At 42.4% G+C, this 22,354-nt stretch overlaps 1 protein-coding gene across 2 annotated transcripts in view; it reads left to right on the top strand.

Moving 5' to 3' along the window:
- Nucleotides 1-20,893, top strand: part of AFG2A (AAA ATPase AFG2A) — a 201,908-nt gene extending 181,015 nt beyond the window's left edge. For both annotated transcript variants that reach the window (XM_085323911.1, XM_085323914.1), the window contains one exon: nucleotides 20,557-20,893. In XM_085323911.1, the coding sequence (XP_085180037.1) occupies nucleotides 20,557-20,733 (177 nt within the window). In that variant the 3' untranslated portion in view covers nucleotides 20,734-20,893. The remainder of the gene's footprint in view (nucleotides 1-20,556) is intronic.
- Nucleotides 20,894-22,354: the final 1,461 nt, after the last annotated feature.

Raw genomic sequence — 22,354 nt, 5'->3', positions numbered from 1 at the left:
GTCAAAAAAGCATTCAGAATGTTTCAGCCTGGAAATAAAATTTTAAGTCTTTCAATTCAAAATGACTTTGCTTCAAGATTTCATTTCAATTTTCCTGCTAAGCATAATGGGTGAGGTTGAATTTAAACCCTTGTTTAATTGGTTTTTGTTTAAATGAGATATTATGTTTGGGCAATATTCTGTTCTCTRTTCTCTGTTCAAAAGGAAATGTTTAAAATTCTGCTTTTGGAAAATTAGAGGTTTTTTGCTTTTCTAGAATGGGCAGAGAACCAAAAAAACTTTTTTTTTTGCACTTGTAGATAAATGGCGCTTACGCTTCACTATCAATATCGATTTTCAGTTCTTTTCCTACAGCAATTCTTTGTTATTCTTTCATTAAGAAAATTGAGCTGGCCAGGTAGCATGGGTAGTCTGTAAGCTGCACTTGCACGTGGAACCATATGTTTATATTCCTCCACTGTAGTTTTGAGGGAGGACTCCACACGTRAAAAACAGCATTTCCTTTTTCAGGCAGAAATGGTAGGGTTGTAGGAAATAGGTGTTAGACAGCCTGTAGTGGAGTATTTAGTTGATCTGTATCTTAAAAAGTATTCTGTTTTGAAAATTTATTTAAATGCTTGCATGATTATCCTTAGCTGTGGGTGACTAATCTAGTCTATTGCTGCAGGTCATGGGAATAGTCATAAAAAGTATTTATTCTGAACATGAACCCGGATGCATTCTTTCCCTACATGTTTCCCATATGTTCTGCAAGTAAACAGTAAATTGGATAGAGAAACATTGAGGAGAGAAAAGAAGTGAGTAAATAGGGATTCTGCAGAGCTAAAACTGCAGCCTTATATGGTTTAAAGTTATGACTTGTTTTYTCTCAGAGGAAAAGAAAGAATTAATCTGAGTGGAACAGATGCGCTCCATAGACCTAAGAACTCACTGAGATATAGGCACCAAAAAAAGAAAATAAATTAAATCTCTATCAAAAAAAAAATGTTGATGGGGAAGTGCAGAGAAAACTGGTGATCTCCAGAAATCATGTGCCACTTGCTAATTTACGTTTAGTGCTGCAGGAGAGGCTGACTCTGCTCTTTGCAGACTTCAGCCTGCACAGTCTTTTCCTAAAACCAAAGGTTTGGGGGAATTGCTGGTTCCGTTTTGACAAGTCGCCCTTTTCTGTCGTTTCGTGTGTGCCTTCACTTACCCATTCGTGCCTCACGGGTGTATGTGCAGAATATGCTCCTCCGACAGCTAGCTTGGTGCTTGTTACCTGTGTCAGGAAATCTATTTAACCTCAGTGCGGGCTTACTCTGGGGTGATGGGAACGTTGCAGATAAACTCTGTGGGATATGGTTAGAGAGCTGATCAGAGGACTGCAAAAACGCATTTTCTAATAGAGTTAAAGAGCCCACAGGAACTCCTGAGGTTTGAACGTGGTGCACGGAGAGTATGAGTGGGACACGAGGGAAGGACACGAGGTTGTATCTGGCAGAAGAAACCTTACTTTGACATTCAGAATGTATGAAAAGCTTCAATCTCTAGTGGTTTTTTGCTCGGTGTTTATCTACTTTACCTTGCCTTTTATTCCGGCTAGGGAATCAATCCCAAGGCTCCACAGCATAGTTTCTCGGTACTTGTAGCCTAAATATTTTTTCCTCTTAACTATGATGGTAGTTTCTCAGCCACTGAAYGAAGCCATTTCATAGCTCCAGTATCTTAGGCTGGGAAATTTGCTCTTGGATGCAGCTCTCAGAGGCTCTCCATGCCCTTAACTCTCTCTGATTTTCCTAACGTCCTTGCCTTCTTTCATGGGCTAGGGAAAATACACACTTTCTGTGGGAAATGATTGGGAGATTRGAGAGAAAAAGTTGGTTTCATTCCACAGGGTGGTGATATACATTAGCACCGTTTAGAAGATAAAGCCAAATCTCTATTCTCTGTTACCTCGTGAGACTTCAGCCTGGGGCTAAATGCAGCCACAGACGARTGCTCTTCCTTGTACTTCTAAGGGCATGTTAACGTAAGGAAGTTACCCTGGAATGAGATAGGGTGTGAATTTAAATGCAGTAGCTGTTCCAGAATAACAGCCTGTGTCGACAAAGTCTTGGTGAAATGACTAAAAGCAAAGGAATGACTTCAGAGGAAGCTGAGGACACCAAACCCCCCAACTCCYGGCTCTAGCAGCCAGCCAAACTCCTCTTAGGTAGAGGATTATTTGAACACATCTGAATTTGGGGATTTGATGTCTAACCATCTTTACACTGACTGCCTCTCCCGTCAGTGTCACATTTGGAAAACGTCGTTTACTGCTTATTTTATTAATCCTCAATAAGAGGTGGAAGACGATAACCAACAGTGTTGCTACAGGTMACTTGTAAATGCCCGATAGTTTAATGCCCAAAGTGTGAATGAGAGGGAATATTTTAGCTCCAATATTACTGACTGTAATTTGTGATTCCTACAAATAACAGTGTAGGCATTGACTACTTCTGCATGTATTTAAGGTCTGTTGCTGTTGAAGTGGCACAAAAAGAAAACTGCTGCAAGGAGAAAACRTGTATTTACGCTTCTCTTTTAGAAGAGATGAAAGCATTAAGGTGCTGTTTCTGTTGGGGTAGCGCTAGACGTATGTGTGCGCTCACACTCTTACCATGCTGTTGTTGGGGGCTGCAAAATCCCCTTTTTATGCTTGTGAGGTTGCAGCAACAGTTTTTAGGCCTACACTATGTGAGTTAGCTGTTACCTATTCTTTATGGTCCACTGACAATTACTGTTTATTTTTCAAGTGCCTTTTTTTCCAGATTAAGTAGAGTGTTAATTACTCAACGTGAGGAACAGAGTGCATTTTTCTACCGCAGCTTTCCATCATGTCAAAAACTCATTACCAGCCGTAGAGATGATAAACAAACACACATGGCTGCTGCATGTAAATCATCCACAGGATAAACTACTGCTGATCTCTTCTGATTAGATCACTTTGTCTTCCAGCTCATTAATATACTTTTAACCATGGAGAATACTTAGATACTAATAACTAACAAAGCAATGTACAGGACGGCATTAACTTTCCACATTTGTTAAACATATTTCAACCTGGATCTTTTGTCTGTATCCTAGGCCACTTTTTTTTTGTTGTTGTTTTTATCTTGGCCACTTTTTTTTTTTTTTTTTTTTTTTAATCGTGAAAGAGCAGTTGTGCAGTCAGAATCTTTCTTCAGAGTTGATATTTGCTCCTGCAAGGTCTATAGCAAGATACACAAATAGTCTTCCCAAAGCCATACAAAGATCATACTGCAGAAATGAATTTGAAAATGTTAGGCCAGACTTGCTGCTGGCACGACCCGCAGTGGAGTTGCGCCAGAAGATAAATTGGCCTAAGGATGAATAAGCCTGATGAAAGCTATAAATTGCTAATTTAGGATCCAGTCCCCCCTGTTACCAAGAAATTCAATCCCGGTAGAGTACTTCCCACCGCAGTTACTGGGGCCAGGGCACCTGTGTGTCGAAGGGCAGCGCGGGGCCCAGCACGGCGCAGGGGCTGCCGGGGAGCCGCCGGGGGCTCTGGCAAGCCGAGCTGCAGACGCGCTCGCACCGGATTATATTCCCGGTGAGAACTGCCCTCCCTCGGGCCCGTTTCCAAAACGCCGTGGCACTCRTTGAGCGTTTCGTTGGAGCTCCTTCGCTCGTCGGCACGCACCTCGTTACGAGGAGCGAGGACATCAGACACCGCATCCGGTGCCAAAATAATAAACGGTTATGGCAGATGGCAACAACCTCAAAGCTGCTGCAGGTTATTGTGCGCCYTGTTACTCCCAGCAGGCAGATGGTATCTGGTAAACACGGAGCAGTACGTGCGTAAGGACTACACGCGTGCCCTCGCGTTGTTACACAAGGTCTAAGGAGCTGGAGGCCGATGCGGGGAGCTCCTGCGTGTCCGTGCGGTTCGGGACCAGCCGGGGGAGGCCTGAGCCCAGGCAGGCGAGCAGTCCCGGGCATCAGGAGCGCTYGCTGGGAGTGAAAAGCGGCCTCGGTGGCAGAGCCAGGACTTGCAACCCTGCGCTCAGCGCGCTACAAAAGCCATAGTCAAGTGACTCCTGTTTGGGCCTGGAACAGACGAAATTTTTGCCTAATCTCGCCACGGTCCCAGATGGGAAGCGTCTCCCGCATTCCAGCAGAAGATCCCACGTTTCTTGCCATTTTCCCAACCGCTCGGAGAGCTGCAGCTGCAGGCTGCCCGAGTTCCCAACCACAGCTTCCTGCGCAGCGGACGTCAGCAGCGCCAGCCAGCAGGCCTCAGCAGAAATGAGTAGCCTTGCGCTAGACCTTCGTGTTTCTTCATGTTTTCCTTTCACTGGAGACATCAGTGTTTAAAAATAGGTGGAAGGTCTTAGTGGCTAAACTGTTGTAATGAATGGGAGAGCGTTCAGTGAGATAAGTTTTTTTGCCTGCTCTCTGCTTGCGTTGCAGAACTTCATGGAAGCTCCAGACCTCCTGTGTCAAGCATTTAATTAACACGTTCAGATCTGAAATGCAAATTGTTTACACCTGAGGAGAGGACGATTCAGGTGACTGTGAAAATGAAGGCAGGCAGTTCGTAGGAGATCTTTATGTTAAATACATATCGCATCGGAGTTTGGGAACCCAGGATGCAACTGTTACTGATACGTGCTTTGCGCATAATATCTTAGCTGTAATTCGTTTAACTATTTGATGTTAATGTCATGTTTAAGGTGTAAAGCACTGTAGAAATGTGACACGCTGGTATTAACCRTGACTCCTTCCTGCCAGCAGTGCAACTATTTTAGCTCCTTTGTAAATTAATTAAGTTTGTTGGATCTACGTTAGAAACCATCTCTAGTTGTTATAATGGGTATTACTGAGTCCAGAGTTTTGTAGAACTGGTAAGTCTAAGCGTGTCATGTTTATTGATTGGACATGTTCTCTTCGTTGATTTATACACTTCCATCTAGCTTCCAATCAAAAAAAAACAGATAAGCATTTTGCGTTATGTTTAGGCATATGCTTTACTTCAGCTGCGTGTACTGACATCGGGGCACTCGAAGCATATGCTTGTGTGATTCAGGGGTGCTTCCTCGAAACGAGGAGAAAGGAAAAGAGAGAAGTCTCTCTCTCCCTTTTGGCATGCCTTCTCTTTTCATGTGCGAGTAACATATTGCGTGTCTGCTTTTGTTTAAATTCAAGAATGGCAAACAATCACATTCTGTGAAAACTTCCTACTTCTTCCCATCCTTCTTTATGTTTTTTTTTTTCTTCTTGTTATTGATATTTGGTAACCTGCAGAGACAAAGTGATGGGAAACTTGGAGGTCTTTACAGAGGAGTTTATTCTAGTAGTGTTTGTATAAAGCCCTGTGGTCCCACTAAAGCTCTTCTTCCTTTGCTTGGTTTGCTCTTTTAAACACAGCCTTAGCTGCAAATGCCTCATTAGCACAGGGTCTGCGGGGAGAGAGGGAGCCTGGAAGGTGGACAGGAGAATCTGCCAGCACGTGATAGTTGATGGAATTGCCTGGTTTTTACTAAAATAACGTTCTTGAAGCCAGTTCTAATCTTTTGATAGCTGCCATAAAGTATATGGATGCCTGTTGCTACGTCTGAAATCTGTGAATCTGGTAAACCTGCTGATTCTTCTGAATCAAGTGTGCTTAGTTTCCTGAGATTTAAAGGACGGTAGCACTCATTACGTACTCTAAATTGAAAATAACGCTGCAAAATAGAGTGTATAGAGAGTATGTAACACTGCAAAACTGGAGTGTATTATTTTTTAAAGGGTGAAAAAAGTGTTAGTGTTTTTGTTTGGAGACTCTTTTTTTTTTTTTTTTTTCCTAACCATGAGGCGTTTCCTGGCATGTTTCTAACAGTTACGCAGGATGTTTGTTGAATTGATATGTATATGCAACTGTTAACCTGGCTGTCCCTGTTTTGCCAGCTACTCAATTAGTGTTGTGACAAACCAAACAACTGCTAAATGACACTGCCCAAAGTAATTTTATTGGTTTCTTGATAAAGTGTAAAGATTAGGTTCTTCTGCTGTGTTTTGTTTCTCTGGTTATTGTTTCTTGAAGTCTAAGCATTGCCTCTAACATGCTCTGCAGTCTTTAAAGATGAGGATAGGAAGACTTTGTAAATGGAGAAGTGTGTTCTTAATTGCAGCATCAATATCCAAACATCAAGTCTTTTCTCTCCATCAAAGCTTGTGTTGTGTGCACATAAGGTTATGCTGAACCTAATTGTAAAGTCCAGTGCTGGCCTCAGATTCCCAAACCCCTCATTTATGTGCAAAAATGTCCACATAAACTCCTGCTGAAACCRTGTAAACATGATCAAGATCTTCTGTTAATAGAGAAATCATATTGTGAAATACATCTGTTCCCAATAGTTTTACGAAATGTCTTGCGGCAATTATGGCACTTCCTTGCTTAGAAAATAATACCAGGAAAAACATCTCACATGTTTTTACTACCCCCCCCCCCACCAGATATATATTGCATTAAAGAGAGGGACAAGCAGTCCATCAGTAGTCACATAAATTAAGAATTCCCTCGGTGGCCGATTTACTAATCTGAGTTCTGCAGTATTAGCTGAAGAAGAATTGCGAAGTACTGTGTGCACTGATTGCACAGCTGACTCGCTGTGCCGTTGTCAGGCAGTGCTTCTTTATAAGTCTTGCACKCTGAAAAAACGATAAGATTGCTATGACATGACAAATGCCTGCCATAAATAGATTTTACACTTCCTGCTCATCTCTTCTTTCTCCTGCCCTTCATGCTCCGCTCCAGTGTAACAAAAAGCAAGGGCTGCATAACTTCCCAAGGTGAAGGTCAACTCATGATATATTTTTGATCACCATGTAAAGTTCTCCTGTTAGTATGTGGTCCCAGCTTTAACCTCTTTGCAGATTCCCTCGATTATCCCAAATCACTTTCACATGGAGCTGAGGTTAAGCTTTATTTCTCTTGGCTTGTCCCTTCTGTAGCAGACACTTCCTCTTCACTTTGAAAGGACAAAGCGATGTTCAGCTGCCTGGGCCTGAGCCCAGCATTTGATTTATACATTATTTAATTTCCTTTAGAAAATTGGAAGCAGAACTTTTAGGAGTGGAAGTCAGTCCTTTTCATTTGTTTAAGGATCTTTTAGGGCTAATATAATCATCGATAGTAGATGTCAGCGTGATTAGGGTGACTTAAGGTAAAGCAAAGAAAATTGAATACTAGGGGAAATTCTTTCATAGTGAAGAGGGTGCCAAGATTGATAGCCATATACCACATCTGAGAGCTATGAATTGTGGCATTAAAAATGAAAATGGAAAATCATCAAATTTTTGAGCGACATGTTTAAGACACCTGTCTCCCTTTACTGCACAGCAAACTGGGGCAAGGAAGGTTTGCACCCTTTATGTTCATTTGCAATCATTTTTTGGATTGCAGTGCTTTCTGGAACTTAATTTAACCAGCTAACTAATTTTGCAGGAATTCTTCAGTTAGTCTGGAGGTTTTCATTTGGGCTGACTCTGCATTCACTTCTGCAATTAGGTCTGCACATGCCGTGAAGTGACTGCCAAGACAATTTGAAAATTTCTCATGCAGTATAGTCAGGAAATTAAAAATTAACTCTGGAAAGGAYATCATATAATATTTGGCAGTGTGGTTTGAAAACTGTGTCCGCTGAGGGGGTGGAAGGTCCTTCCCTCACCAAAAAAAATGTACGAATGGTGAAATATTTATTCTGTGGGATTTTGAATGATCCACAGCTGAGTAAAATATCAGAAGGGGAGAGGCCTGTGGCATGCAAGTGCTTATGGATACAATGTGACTTACTTGTGGGCTTTAATTTAGTGAGATAGCATTTAATGACATCGAATGAGAGTCCCACATTGTTTCAGGGCTCTGTGGTGCTACAGCTGCACTCTGTGTATGGCTCTGTGGGGGGAAAAAAAAGACTTCAGTGTTGGAGGTAGCGTGCTTTGAYGCCACGTTCACTGCTGGGGCTTTCAAAGTTACCGTGCTTGTTTTGTAAGTCGTTACCACACTTGATGAGTTGGGGGTGCACCTTATAGCAGGAGCAGAGGCTTTCTGAACTGCAGTCGCGCTGCACATCTTGCACGTTTTGATGCAGCTTGTGAACACGCTGAGTAGACACTTAGGTGCACTTGCTGATAAAACAGGCTGGAGTGCCCTTCTTGACAAATTTGGACTAGTGAGGTAAGCAATAGCTGTGTGGTGTTACACAACCAAAAGTAAGCAATGAAATCCAGCTTTCTTGTGACATTTCATGCTTTTAGGACTCTGTCACACCATACAAAGCAAAGCATTGATAACACAAAGTCTTCAAGATGTCCTGAAAAGTGTCAGTCTGATATCAAATAGGAAATTTTAAGGACATTTCCTGATCTTTACAATATTGAATAGTTATAAAGCAGAGAGCAAACAGCATTTATTTTTGCAAACTGCAAAATGCAAACTGCTTGCTCTGTGCTAGCATCCTATATGTGCTGCCTTGATTCTTTGGATCATCTTTTACAGTGTTTGGACAGGTGCTAAAACACTCAGTGTGTCTGTGCACCTAATGTAAGATGAATAAATATAATACACTGGAAATTGGAAAGCTCACCCTTTCTCGGGCACGTAGGCAGTTCCTGAGCAAATCTTAGGAACTCATCTCTTGACTGGGGCTCAGGGACAATGCTAGTAGAAATCCGTACTAGGAAGGCAGAGCAGCAGGGGCTAAAGACGGTGCCAGCGTTGCTGGCCGAGTAATAACATCCTTTATTTTCTGCTGCTTCGGCTGAGGGTCAGCTGGCAGGTTGCTACCAGCCTCSTCTGCGTTCCTGTGCTGTGTGCGGTGCGGTGCGGTGCACTGCTAGGCGATTCCCCAGTGTGCTGGAGAGGATACAAGGCCCTGAGGGGAGCGGTTATGCTTTATGGAGTCATTATATAACTTGGCTGCACAATGCAGCGTAGTAAAATATTTATGAAAATTCACGAGAAGGCATACGTGTACTGCAGGCCCTGTGAAGGGGAGTGCTTCTGTAACACCACCGGCGTGAGGAGCAGATAAGCTTCTCCAGCCTATCTACCACGCTTCCCCCAGAGAGGAATGCTAGATATTCTGAAGATCTAGACTWGAGTATTTCTAATGAAGAGGCTGGTGCTGTGGGCCGACTGCCGGGTGTTCTTACTCTTCAGGCTGTAGGTTGGGGAGCTGGCTAGGATCTGTGTAACCTATAGTCCTCGGTGTTTTTCTCATCTTCTCCTTCCTATTCTTCTTCCCTTTCTGCCAAAGCCCTCCCCCTCCAAGGGCTGTGTCTGCCTCTCCTGTTGCTCTCCATAATAGTTGTTTCCTTCATCTTTCTTTCCACCTTCGGCCTCGTAGCTGCGAGGACAAAGTGAGCTGATGCAACCACTTTCTCTGGGAGTGTGAAGCTGGGTGAGCAGAATCTTTTCCATGGTGGAGTCTCCTCCTGTCTTAGATGTATCAGTGAAATAGCAAAAAGCACGTTCATACAGGTAACTTTWTGGGAACCACAGATTTGTAACTGTCCTTCAAACATGGGACCTGTTAGCTCAAGAGCATGGAARCTGCACAGACCAGCCATGTCACTAATTATAATAACATTTCTTAATGACTTTTGAAGTTTTTTTTTGCTTTAGTACTTAGTTCTTGACCTCGACAGCGCTCAGCTTGCTCTGTCATGTCCTCGGCTGTGTTACAGTTGCAGCAGCTCCTTTGGGAGCCACTTGCTCTTCCCCTGGCCCCAGGCTCTACCATGGTGTCAGATGCTGTCCCGGCAGAACTTCTCTACTTTCTCCTGTGTATATTTACAAAAATGCTGAGAATAAATTTTGAACTTAAAACATCTTTGTTCAGTGAACAGAAATGCAGATGATCCATTTTCTAAGTCTTCATAACATTGAAAATTGGCCCCCTTCTTGCCTGAACAAAGAAGGGGGTGGGAAACCCAAGAGACTGAGGAGGTTTTTACAATAACATGGCACAAACTGAGAAGGAGTTTGTAAGCATGAAAAGGAAGAAATGGAGGAATTTCGTAGGAGTAGCAGATCCAGTTATCTGGAACACTAAAGTGACTTTCAACATGACGTGGATTCGGTTTATTCAACTGCAGCAGGGCACTCAAATGACAAGTTTTAATGTTAGCAAAGCAAAARCATGTGCCCTGTTAGTCTGTTCACTCCTAAGTTTTCCCTGGAGATAGGTGGCAGCTCTGACTACAGATTCTTACAGTTCTTACAAAACACAGATTCTGCATTTTACCTTAGGCTGGCCCGTTCTGTGTTTTTGTTTACTCCTAGTTTCTTAGGTGCCAGTTATATTAGCTACAAGTTATTCCACTTGCGATGGAGCTGGGTTCTTCAGAACAGTGTTACGAATCCCTCGCCCTACGCACTCAGTGATTCACTAGAATTTTAGACCCAGAAGCAGTGGGTCTGCTTAGCTATGGACCAGTYGCACTAGACACAGCAGGGATACACCCAAGGTACATCGTTCAGAGCTTCTTCTGAAACTAAAATTGGTTGGCAGATATGCTGTTATTGATGGTAGAAGTTTATTAAATATTCTGTGAATGAATAACTCAAAGTACTGTTTTCTGATATGTGCAAATCTTAAGACCCAGTAGATCCAGGGTTGTCAAGAAAAAAACCGCTATCCTTAGGGGAAATGTGGGGGCTGCCCACCTGAAAGGGCCCTTCACAGGGCTGCCCACCCCAGCGAAGGCCTCTCTGTATATACCAGGTATAGTATTTCTGAATCAGATGCAGCTTGCATTGGCTTTTGAGTAGGCAGATGAGTGAAAGAAGTTGCACAAGTGAAAACATTTGCGTGGAGGCTCACTTTGTCTCTAGGCTCCAGTGTGGCATAAGCCCTTTCGCTGCCACAGTCCTGTCCCCTCCCTTGCTTTCGGAGCCTGTCTTCCTGCCTGCCAGCCGTGGCGCTCATCTGCACCCTGCATGAGCCCGTTCAAGGGTGCTAAACCAGCAGAAACTGCTCTTCTGTCCTGCTGGCTTAGGTTTCTGCTAGTTAGCATTTGAACAAGCTCATCAAGGAGCCAGGTAAAAGAGGCAGTGGGACCGGTGCATCACTGACATAGATGGTGCGCCTGTCACAGAAGTGCAGGTTGCACTGTCACACCTGCCTTACTGCTATTTTACAGATTTTCTATTCCACTAAAATATATCCCTTACATAAATCCTTAACTCGAAGTAATTGTTGGCGTATCTCTATTCTTACTTCACTTATTAATATTGTTCATTGTTTTTTCTTGCTAATTACTTCTCAACTTTTCTTGCACACTAGAAACTTGCACTATAGCATCCTTTAAGTTCTTTAGCAGCCTTTCCGCTACTTTCTCAAGGAGTAATAACCACACGACGAGTCATCTGGCTTTGGCTACCAGCATTGCTTCCTAGGCCCACCTATACTCCCAGCCATGTTCTGCCTCCATACAATATAGGCAAGCTCTAGCCCTCCTTCCCGATTTTGTTGGCAAACACGAGCCAAGTAAGCAGCACTGAAAGCTCCAAGAGATAAACTCAGAGTCTGCAGTTCCTCTAGCGGGCTGCTGGCCACCAGGGTAACAGACACTGTTACCTCTCCACTGCCAGGAACTGAGACCCAATGAATAAAAAACAAGAGAGCTTCTGGTAAGGGCAGTATTCATCTCACAGTCTAAAGGCCCGATTCAGCCTCCAAAGCGTCTTGCTTCTCTCGCTGCCTGCCTCAACGCCGTAYGTGTACGCATGTGTAAATAGCCGTGCAGGCTAGAACACAGCTGGAAAGATTGCATCTCTTTTATTTACACTACAGTATGATTTGTGTGCTTTCTATCTAAATTGATAGAAACAGTAAGATTCCAAAAGATTTCCTAAACTTTCTGGCCATTATTTTTAACTGTGCTTGATTGCATTTACTGTATTGTACTGTGGTATCTCATACATAGGTAACTACCAACACAGTTACTTTGGACCTGCCACACAAGATCCAAGTCAGAGATGGTGTTTGGTGTACTGGAAGCTCGAAAGATAAGGTGTAAAGGAGYGTTTAAACACCCATAGGATTTTTGCTTTCCTTTTTGCTGGATGGATTCGGAAGTTTAGGGCTGTAGTGATATAATGCTGTGGAAACACTGCTCAAGCTGCTCAACACGAGTTGCAGTTCTAGCCTGCCCGTGTGCWACAGGGGGAAAAGGAAACGTTTTTAGTGAAGGGAGGGCACTTTTCCCAATTCCTTTTGCAGAATTGTTTTTCTATGCTTTGTTKTGACAGGAGCCTGAGGCCTCTGTTATTTCCCCAGGTTGAATTTGAGAAAGGAATTATTGGTCTGAGAGAAGCAAAGGCATGAATTATTTTTCAGTGCGTGAAATACAGAATATGCTCAACGTATCACCCAGCTGCATATCTGCCTCACTCAAAATCTGAAAAGAGAGCCAGCCAAAGCAACTACTTAATACGTACACTRTGATAGGTTTCATAAGGTAGAAACTGCCAAATCCATTCTGTCGTTTTGTTTTATTTTCCTTTTCTAGAGAGAAACTTATGATAGATATAGCTGAAGATGTCCTCCAAGTCTTTTAGTTTTAGATTTTTGGTTGCATAATTCAATCTATCTTGCTAGAGGCGTTCAGCAAAATAGCATTGGCTCTGTGTACAGGTCCTTGGTAGTAACAGCATACTGTGAGAGAGAACACAGCATTCTGTTAATTATTTTTAATTAAAAYGAGTGCGTTGAAACGCGCGCGCGCACACACACACACATGTTTGTGTATGTATAGAAAGACTGTTTCTCTAGTGGTTTGGCTTCCTTTTCCTCATTGAAGGGAAGAAGTTAAACTTTCTCATTAAATATTTATACAAAAATGAAATAATTCTGAGGTTAACCAGAAATGCAGCTTAATCTTGTATAGAAACATGTGTGTGATTTTTTTTTTTTTTAGTTGCACAAATATAGCTGAAACTTGAAGTTGGCAGAGAGTGCTGTTTAAAAATATTTTGTCCCAGCATGTAAAAACTCGTTTTGTTACGGAATTCTTTTGTGAAAGGTGTAGCTATGCCATGTCTCTGCCAAAGTGATGGGATCCATATCGACATAGTGCATTTTGGAAAATAGCTGCATTTTGGGCTTGTAGTTACAAAAGTTAAATTGGAATTTACATGTTTTATATACTGCTTGGAAAGATACCGCATCTAGTAATATTTTTAAGAGAGTGAAAAGAAGAAGAAGGAACGCTTACGAATGGGTTTGAAATTTCTCTCTGTTCGAACATGTCAGGAGGAGTGGAAGTATGCGCGAGGACACTTAGCGTGTACCGCTGAAGGTTCGGGTTTATTCTCTTCAGCTGTCATCATGTGCTGTGGTTATGATACATACGCTTAGTTTTGGCTGCACACCTCATCTTTTCCTTCTCTTCTCTGGGTGTGTTTAAGCTTTATAGAATAATAAGAGCTACTGGTACAGATGATGCTGTCTGCTGCCCAGGCACAACCCGTGCTCCGTTTTCGGTGCTGCAAGAGCAGTTGCAGGCAGCGTTGGCAGCGCTGGCCGCTGCCTCGTTCCCCCGCGAGGGGATTGCTGCCATGCCGCCTCCGGCGAGTTGCGTGGCGAATGCAACACGCAGCCTTTCCGGCTGAGCCTGGAGCGGGGGGCGGAGGAAGGACGCGGCCTCTGCCGTGGCCCGCGGAGCAGCTGTGGCCGCCGTGGAAAGGCGGCAGCGGGAAGCACGGCTCTGGTCAGGCCAGTGCAGGCAGGCGGCACGGCGCCTTCTGTCCCCGTGCAGCGCCGAAGGGAAGCTCTGGACATGCCATGCACRCATTGCTCTGTAAAACTACACAGATAAACAAATCAGAGATTAAATACTAAAAGAAGCATTGAGCCTGTCTGATCTGAACTAACATCACCTACGGGTGTCGTTAAAGGAGCTGGTCTTGTTCAAAGACGTTTCCTCAGTGACCTCTCATAAACTAGGGCTAGCAGAGATTGTTTGCGCAGTTTGCTGGATCGGAGACAGAAGATACACATAAATTACAATGCCTGTCCTCTCACCTAATGGGAAGAAGTCCTTTCCGCTTGAGAGCTGCAAAGATACCTCTACATCACTGCAGATCTGTTGTAAAATAAACTATCCAGTGTCAACTCATATTGAATGTCTCTTTAATTAATAGGGAAGAAGGAAGTATATTTTTTATAAAAAGATATTTAATTATAGTATATTGTTACCGAAGATGCTTTCAAAATGYGTAGCAGCTCATCTGTTCCAGGTGTTCGTGAATATAGAACTATAATAGACACAAGTAGACTTGAGAAAACTAGTAACATTTTAAAACACAGCTACTTAAAGATCAAGGAGGTATCTGCCTCACTGAGGCACTTAGGTGGCCTGTGAGTTCCTTGYGCACTTATTTTTTCTGACCTGGCTGTTGTGAGCTAGGAAGATTCTGTAAAATGGCAAACATCTATTAAGGAAACGCGCCTAGAAGCTACGGTGATGGGTAGAGTATGTCAGTCTGAGGAATGAATGGATCCTGTGCCAAAAGCATTATGCCAATATATTTTAGCATTTTGTTTAGAGTATATTATTTTTCATTTGCAGATGACCAAACATAGAGTCCAACTGATCGTGGGGCCTGGAACTGGGTGGAATTGAGAGGTACCCATATGGGAGAGATTGTGCGTCTTTCAAAGATTAGCTCAAAATGTATCACAGGGTAATCAGTTATTTCGTAGTGTTGGAAGCTTTTTATCCTAAAAGAAACAGAATTTGTAGCAGTCCATAAGAATCTCTCTTCTAAGAGAAGAGAAAAAAGTTGTCACGTATTTTCCTGTTTTATAGATGAAACAGGAAAGTTTGAAAGAAAAGCGAAATTCTAAATTTAGTCCTTTTTAAAATGTATCAAAAAAGAACACCTCTCACCACTTAGAAGCATCTCAGTTCAGCCTGTTTTAAAGAAAAAATGATAAATTGTGACATCTTGAAGTAGCATTTTTATCTTGAAAAGTAAGCTCCTGTACCAAAGCCTTCCCTCGGGCACGTCTGCCGGCCCGGCGGGCGTCGCGCTGTGATCCCTGCGCTGGTTCGAGCAGACGGCCCTGCGCGTCAGAAACCCTGCGGCGATGCCGGAGCRGGGAAAGCGAGGACAAAACCTCGGAGGCCGCCGAGGCAAGAGGGGTCCCGCTGCCGCGGGGCTGTGCCGGCCGGGCTCGCCACGCCTGCCCGCGCCCGTCCTGCTGCCCGCCCAGCTAACGCTTATTTCGGGATTAGTTTTCTGGTGGTCTGGTGAATTGAGTTGGCTAGTGAAAGGGGCTGCTCCGTGCCAGGGCCCGCGGCGGGGACGCGGCGGGAGCCGCGTCTGCCCGAAGGAGGGACGGAGGCGGCGGGGACGTGACGTCCCGCGCTCGCTGCAGGGGCGGCCGGCTGGCGTCGGCGAAAGCCTCGCACGGGGGCACCTGGGGGTAGCTGCTGTCGCTGCCCACCGTTGCGCTGAGCCTCGTGCAGATCCCTTACGGGCGCTCGGGAGCTGCTGGAGCTCCACCGAGCTGAGATCCTCGCAGCAGTGTTTGGCTCCCTTTTGCTCTTACATCCATTTAGTCTCTCTGCCTGCAGTGCTCCCGCTCCTGATTTGTTTCCTGTTCTCGCTTTTGGGAGGCTTCCATGCCCGCCTCTTTTCTAAGCCAGSTGAGGGCCCCGGGTCCTGAGAGCTTTCTGGCTTCCCCAGTTTTGTCTGGTGCAACTCCGTTGCCCTCGGTAGAGCTGCTTCTGGTTCAAGGGTGGCAGAGAGCATCTGACGTTGGTAGGAGTTTGCCTGAGTGAGAAACAGATGTCCTGACCCGGGAGTTATTCATGGCTTTTTAAAACGCCATGTATGAACCTTTTATCTGTCCTTAACRGAGCGGGAAAGCTGCCCCCTCAACCTCTACATAATCTTCCTTTTACACTGCCTAGCAGGCACGCAGCACGTGAGCACGGGGCCTTGCAGGTAGCTCTCCTCCAGGAAGCACCACAATTTGCACTATTCACAAACCGCAGGGTACTATTCTGTTTCCAGGCTCCTAATCCCCTTTACACACAGTCCCTTACAACTTTAACTGGCGGGGTGGAGGAGCGAGTTAAAAAGGAAGGAAAAAGGAAAATGAAACACAATGTGCAGGCAGCCAGCGCCTGCCAGTTACCGCGCGCACAATCGACCCCAGCTGCAGCCCAATTAAACTCCACATTCACAGGTGTTCCCAGCAGACTCTGCACGAACAAAACCACTTTCTTGAAAATACCTAAGGCTTTAGCATAGAAGCCTTTTTTTTTAAAAAAAAAAAAAAAAAAAAAAGATTCTTTAAAGCTATTTAGAGCACTTTAAATACAAAGAAGCTGAAAAGGACTTTGAGTCCTCTGGAAAGAGTTGGTGCTTAATGCCAGAATGGAGGGGAATCAGCCAAGTTGAATCAGCCCATGTAACCACTGGTTTTGGAAGAAAGATGGGTTATGCCAAACGCTCTTGCTTCAGGRAACAGTAACTGGCCCTGGACATTTTATTGTTGCTGGGGGTGATGAGGAGGAGGGAATGACTAGGTGTAAATCTGTTTCTTTTTGATACTCCTCATTATTTATACCATAGCTGTGCGCTTGCGTGTGGCTTTGCTGCTTACCAGTCGAAGCGTGTGTGTGTGTGTGTGCGGTTCAGATAGCAAATCTTACTCTCTCTTTTCCTCCAAGGATAACTTGATACAGTTGTTTTTTTGACTTGTGATGTAAGACTCTAAATTAGTTTAGTTTATGATCTTAGAAACACTCACCCGGGTAGTAAATCATTCCTTCTGTTCAACTCTTTTGTTAACAAAAAACGTGATAATCTATTTTTAACATATGAATTGAAAATTATTTCCATGCTAAGAAGGGATTTCAGACATCAGACTAATACCTAGGTCAGCAGTTTTTTCTCATTCTGTTGAAAAATATGTATCATTTTAATTAAACTTTAATTTATATTAGTATTAATAATCTAAACGAGGTGTATTCTTAGATTTAACAGTATCCAGCAACACCTGGCTGGCTATTCATCTCTGCAAAACGTCCTACACCTCAGTAGTTATTGCTTAATTACCTGCTGCCTGGTTTGTTGCTGTTTAATCAGTGGTGTTTCTGACATGTCTTCATCACTGCTTTAGCAGTCAGTGCCAAAAGCCTCTGTATATTAAGATACAGTCAAGAATTGACTTCCTTGTCCTTCAGGACTCTGCACCACAATTTTGCCTTTGGAGCAGGAACAGGATATTATTCCTATTCTTTACTATATACAGAGATCCAAAAGACCACACTTTTTTCTTCTTTTATACTGAAAAGTAAAATTGGCGATGCCTTGGATTTGCATTTGAAAATAACGAAGATATGTCTTAAAACTGGTAAATTGGTCATGATGGTTAACAGCATTCATTTATGGAGGCAGGTAGACAATATTCCTGCTGACAGATGGAAGGCAAGGCACATGGGAGAAAGAAATTCACCCAGACTTTGTATTCACAAGAAGAAGATCTAAATTAGGTATCATCACTCAGGAAAAGATGTTGGAAGCACTGTGGATAATTCCTGGAAAAATTGTCTCCATGCTAAACTGCAGTGAAAAAGGCAAATAGGATGTGAGGAAAGGAATTGCAAGCCACCTCATCTCCCTCCATCCTAATGCCTTTTACGGCTTCGACCACTCAATGAAAAAACGATGTGGCCAAACTAGAAACGGCGTGAAGCAGGGGCAGAGACTGAATCGCTGCAGACTCTTCAGCTTGCAAAGACTTGCCTGAGAGGGGGTGGGATACAAATCTGTAAAATCACTGATGATATGGAGAAGGTGAACAGGGAACAACTGTTCTAATAACACGGGAACCAGGAGGCACTTGTTGAAATTATGGGATTTAAGACAAGCACAAATGCTTTCTCATACAGTGCACGCTTAGACCACAGCACTCACTGCAGGAAGCTGCAGAGGCCAAAACCAGAGATGATTTAAGAAAGTAATTGGACAAATTCACTGAGGATAAGTATTGCAAACTATTAAGACTGATGATCTAGATRCAGTCTGTGTTTTTGGAGTGCCTCTGCGCCTGGAAGGGGTGGCTATCTTGCTGCAAAACCAGTGTTTTTCTTCTTTTGGTGTCAGTTAGCCCCTTCTGTTTCCTTTCCTCTCTTGTCTCACTTGGCCCCATTAATATTTTTTTTAATCTAGGCAGAAATGAATTTAAAAATCCTTCAATTGCTTCATCTAGGATGAATTGTCCCAGTACAACTAGGACAAGAAATACCTCTTGAAAAAACTCAGACCTTAGACCAATAATACAGCAGATTTCACCAGATGAATTCAGTCTCCTTTCACCTTGGCTATCTTACTTGTGTTTGCCTTCCGCAGGTGATTTAGCTTTACTAGCTAATGAGAATACCTGTAAGGACTTTTTTTTAAGTTTACATACTTGAATACAGGAAAATAATCAAACTTGTTTTCCTGAATCTCTTACCTGAGAAACCTGATTTCCTGGGGTAGTAAAGGAATGGAAACAACGACATGGGACTTCTGTGACCAGACAGAAGGGCCCAAATTTTTAACACTGTGCCATAATGCCTGCTGTTTATTCCTGAATAGTATATGAAAGATTTAGTCTACACAAATTCTGAGTGCAGCCAGGAAAAGAGAGAACAATAATTCAGGTCTTAAACTTCTTTCTTCTTCCCTTAAAAGCAGCTCAAAAACCTCTGAAAACAAGTAAAAAATACCCGTTTTCTGGTACTTGCTCATGTCTGTTGACTTTCAGTTGTCACAGAACTTATGTTGCAGCCTTTAAGAATAAAAAAACCCTTTGAAGGTTGATCATGGTCACTGTTACTGATACTACGGATACTCTTGGCAGGATCGCAGAGAAAACATATAAAAATATCATCAGAAATACTGACTTATGGGCAAATTCTTCCTACATGTGTCACTGTACAAGTGAAACAAGAAGAGATAAGACTAATAGTGTTGTTTCTTCTTTTCTGAATCTGCCAGTATGACTGTCTTTTTCTCCGCTTCTCCAGTAAAAGTAGATATGTTCCAGGCAATTGAACTTTCTAGTGCTGTAGTAACGCCCCGCTTCGTAATTTTGGTGCAGTAGGTTTGTGATGCTGTCTGCGAGCAGAGCAGAACGATTATGTGTTCTGATTTTCTTAATAATGTGAACTCAGAGAAGGTCCCTTCCTCTTAATACTGTGGAAAACTCACCCTTACTGCAGTATTTATTAAGGGAAAATGGTCTCCTGCTTTGCACAATTTTGGAATTCAGGATGTTTGGCGTCTGTTTTTCCATTAGGAGTCTTCTCCCCTTTGAAAGATTTCTAGGTTTGGGTTTTGGAAGAGGGTGGTGGAGGAGAGTTTTTATTTATTTTTTTTTTTCTTTAAGTAGCTTTATACCTGTGTTAGAGTTAGTAAAATAGTCACACCATCTACTTACTGAAAAATCTAAATGGAATGACACGGATATCTGCATTATTTTCTAAAATGATGTATTGCTTATCTCTCTAAGAAGCTGGTGCGCTAAATCTCAGCTGTGCTTCCACAGTTAACTGTCTCTGAAGTCCTGAAAGGCATTAAAATGCATAACAGCAGTGTTTAGCTTCACTGCTCATTAGAGCAGCACAGAACTAATAGTAATATTGTTGTAACTTGACAAAGCCATCTAAATCCATGCATGTTTTCTTGTGAAAGCTTCCTAAACATGCTGCTAAATCCTCTAAAAAGCTACTAAACGGCTTTGGCAACCATTAGCACGGCATAAGCAGTGGAACCCTTTTCAGTAAGTGAACAAACAGAGAAAATATGCTGAATAGCTGGACAAATGTGTTTCAGCTGGCTCTTTCATTTACAGATATAAGGGAGCAGTCAATATCAATCACTGTTTTCCCTGTTGCACTGGAAATCACAATATCTCTTTTCATTCCACAAGCTCTTTTCACCACAGTAATGTGTCTTTAGAATGACACTGGCATCAGTCTGTTTCCGCTGTCTGAAGTCCAGAGAGCTTAAAAACACATTTCAGGGTATGAGACCTTAACCCTCCTCCCCTTCCACACACTCCTCTCCTTCTAGCCTTCCTTTCTGAATTAATTGTTTTTACTTCTTTCCCAGCGTAAAGTTTAAAAAGAAGAGTGCCCACAGAGCCTGGGAATATCTGCTCCTGTGCTTTGGGGACAGGCAAATGTATTGCTGGGCATTGGGTTTTTAATTTATCACGTGTTGCAGGGTGTTTAACACAAGGTAATATATGATTATCAAGTTAGAAGTGATTTGCAACATACTGTTATGTGAAATGTAGTTTTACTGTGGTTTGGATTTTGAGCTATATCCTGTTTCTTGGAAGTGCTATTCGCCCCCAACCTCATTTATTAAGAAGAACATCGGGGAAACTCTGTTCTTGTGAATATTTGCAATATGTAGATGTTCTTGTGCTTGCTTTCTTAATTTCAATTAGTAGATCTTCTAGTAATAGTACCATCTGTAAGATTGTTTTTATCGTTTATTTACAGATAGCAGCAGTCTGTAGAGAAGCAGCCCTTCTAGCTCTTCAGGAAGACATACATGCCGAGCGTGTAACGGGACACCATTTTCGGTCTGCGTTGACTATCGTGACCCCAAGAATTCCTGATTCCTTAATCCAGTTTTATGCAGATTATCAGCGGCAAAGTGGACTGCATGCACTTTGAAAGGCAAATAAATACATATGCCCATTCAGAGTATGAATAGCAAATTTCCTTTGTAAAGTCTGCAAAAGCTAAAGAATTTTGTATTGTAAATGGAGYGTCTGAAGTTAACTCAAGTGCCGGATCTTCCTAATAAACGCCCGTGTGGAATTCCCGAGTGCAATGCAAGTTGTCAGAGCTTTGTCTTTTACAATTTAAATGGTATAAACTGCTGGTTTAAGTCAGTTTATCTGAGTGTACAGCTCTGTTTGAAAAAATAATCACCAAGTTCTGAATTTTCTGGTGGATTCTTGGCCCGAAATAGAGTAGCAATAAGTGTCTGTTGCCATCTTCATCTGTGGTGCCCGAACGTTGGTTTCATCCCAGGGACCTTCCCGGACCTGGGCAGTGGCCTTGCTACAAAACTGCTGAAAATTGTTCTGAGTCCTTTGATTTATGATCTCCAGAAAAGCTGCCAAACAGGCTTGCCGAACATACAGCTTTCTGAGAAAAAGCTACGGTGTCATGACCGATTACAGAGAAGTGTTTATCTTTGCTCTTAAACAGCTCCATTTTACACGTACTGTAAAGTAGGCACATTAAAAATTGTACATCACTAGGCTTCCTATGTAATTCAGAAAAGCAAACTACCTCTAAACCTTGGCTAACCTGAAACCACTTCCAGGATTCAGTGAAAGATTTTTACTGTTTTTTTTTCTTCAAAATAAGTATGAATATTGACTAGTAATTTATAGCTTGCCACCGAAAAGCCTAATGAATCCTAACCTATGAATAAGAAAACCTCTTTACAGAAACTGTTTTGAAGCCCCCTGGAATACGTTATGCAGAGATCACATCTTTTAAATTTATTTCTTCATAATTTAGTCTGTTGAAGCAATGGCAAACCATTGTAGAGTCTTTCTCTTGCATTCAAGAAGAAAACTCATTAAGCAAAATTATTTTTGACATTTTTCCCCACCGTGGAAAGACTGAGCATTTTACTCTAGATATGAAAAGGGAAGATAAAGCAAAACCAATGTGTACTTTAACAAAAAAATTAGCAAGTGACAAAAACCTGAATTTCAGTGGCTAATTCAGTGTTTCCAGATGTTTTCTGGCTAAGCAGAAGAATTCATAGGTCAAAATTTTTAACAAAATCGTGCTGTTACCTGTTCAAGTCAACAAGAAAGATGATTTCAGGTTTTAACATATTTAACTTTTTTATTTATTGGTAGTTCTGAAGACCTTTTCTCTTGACAAAATTATGTATTTGTGTATGAGAGATTTAGAACTATTTAGAATTTTAGATCTTTTTTGAGAAAGTTTGTTTATCTGCCTATGAGAGATTTCTACCACATTTATATAATCAACTGAAATTTAAGAAGTAATCTCCTAGTATTGATTATGATTTTTCTGTCTTTGTTTACTTCTTAGTGTATAGCCTTTAAAGAAAAAACTGTTTTAAAATTATGTATTTTTTATTACTTCTGCTTTTAACCTCTTGTTAAAACTGAATGAGCATTTAGTTTTACTATCACTGAGAAGCATTAGAAGATGAGGAAGTCTTTTAAAAAAGTTAAGTTGTAGCAAATCTGTGAARTCCCTAGAAGGTTTGTATTGCTCCCGAATATTCTCTCTGGAAGAG

This window comes from Rhea americana, unplaced genomic scaffold (genome assembly GCF_003343005.1).
Source record: "Rhea americana isolate MKP2758 unplaced genomic scaffold, rheAme1 scaffold_89, whole genome shotgun sequence".
NCBI classification, from domain to species: Eukaryota; Metazoa; Chordata; class Aves; order Rheiformes; family Rheidae; genus Rhea; species Rhea americana.
This window is presented reverse-complemented; position numbering and strand designations above follow the sequence as displayed.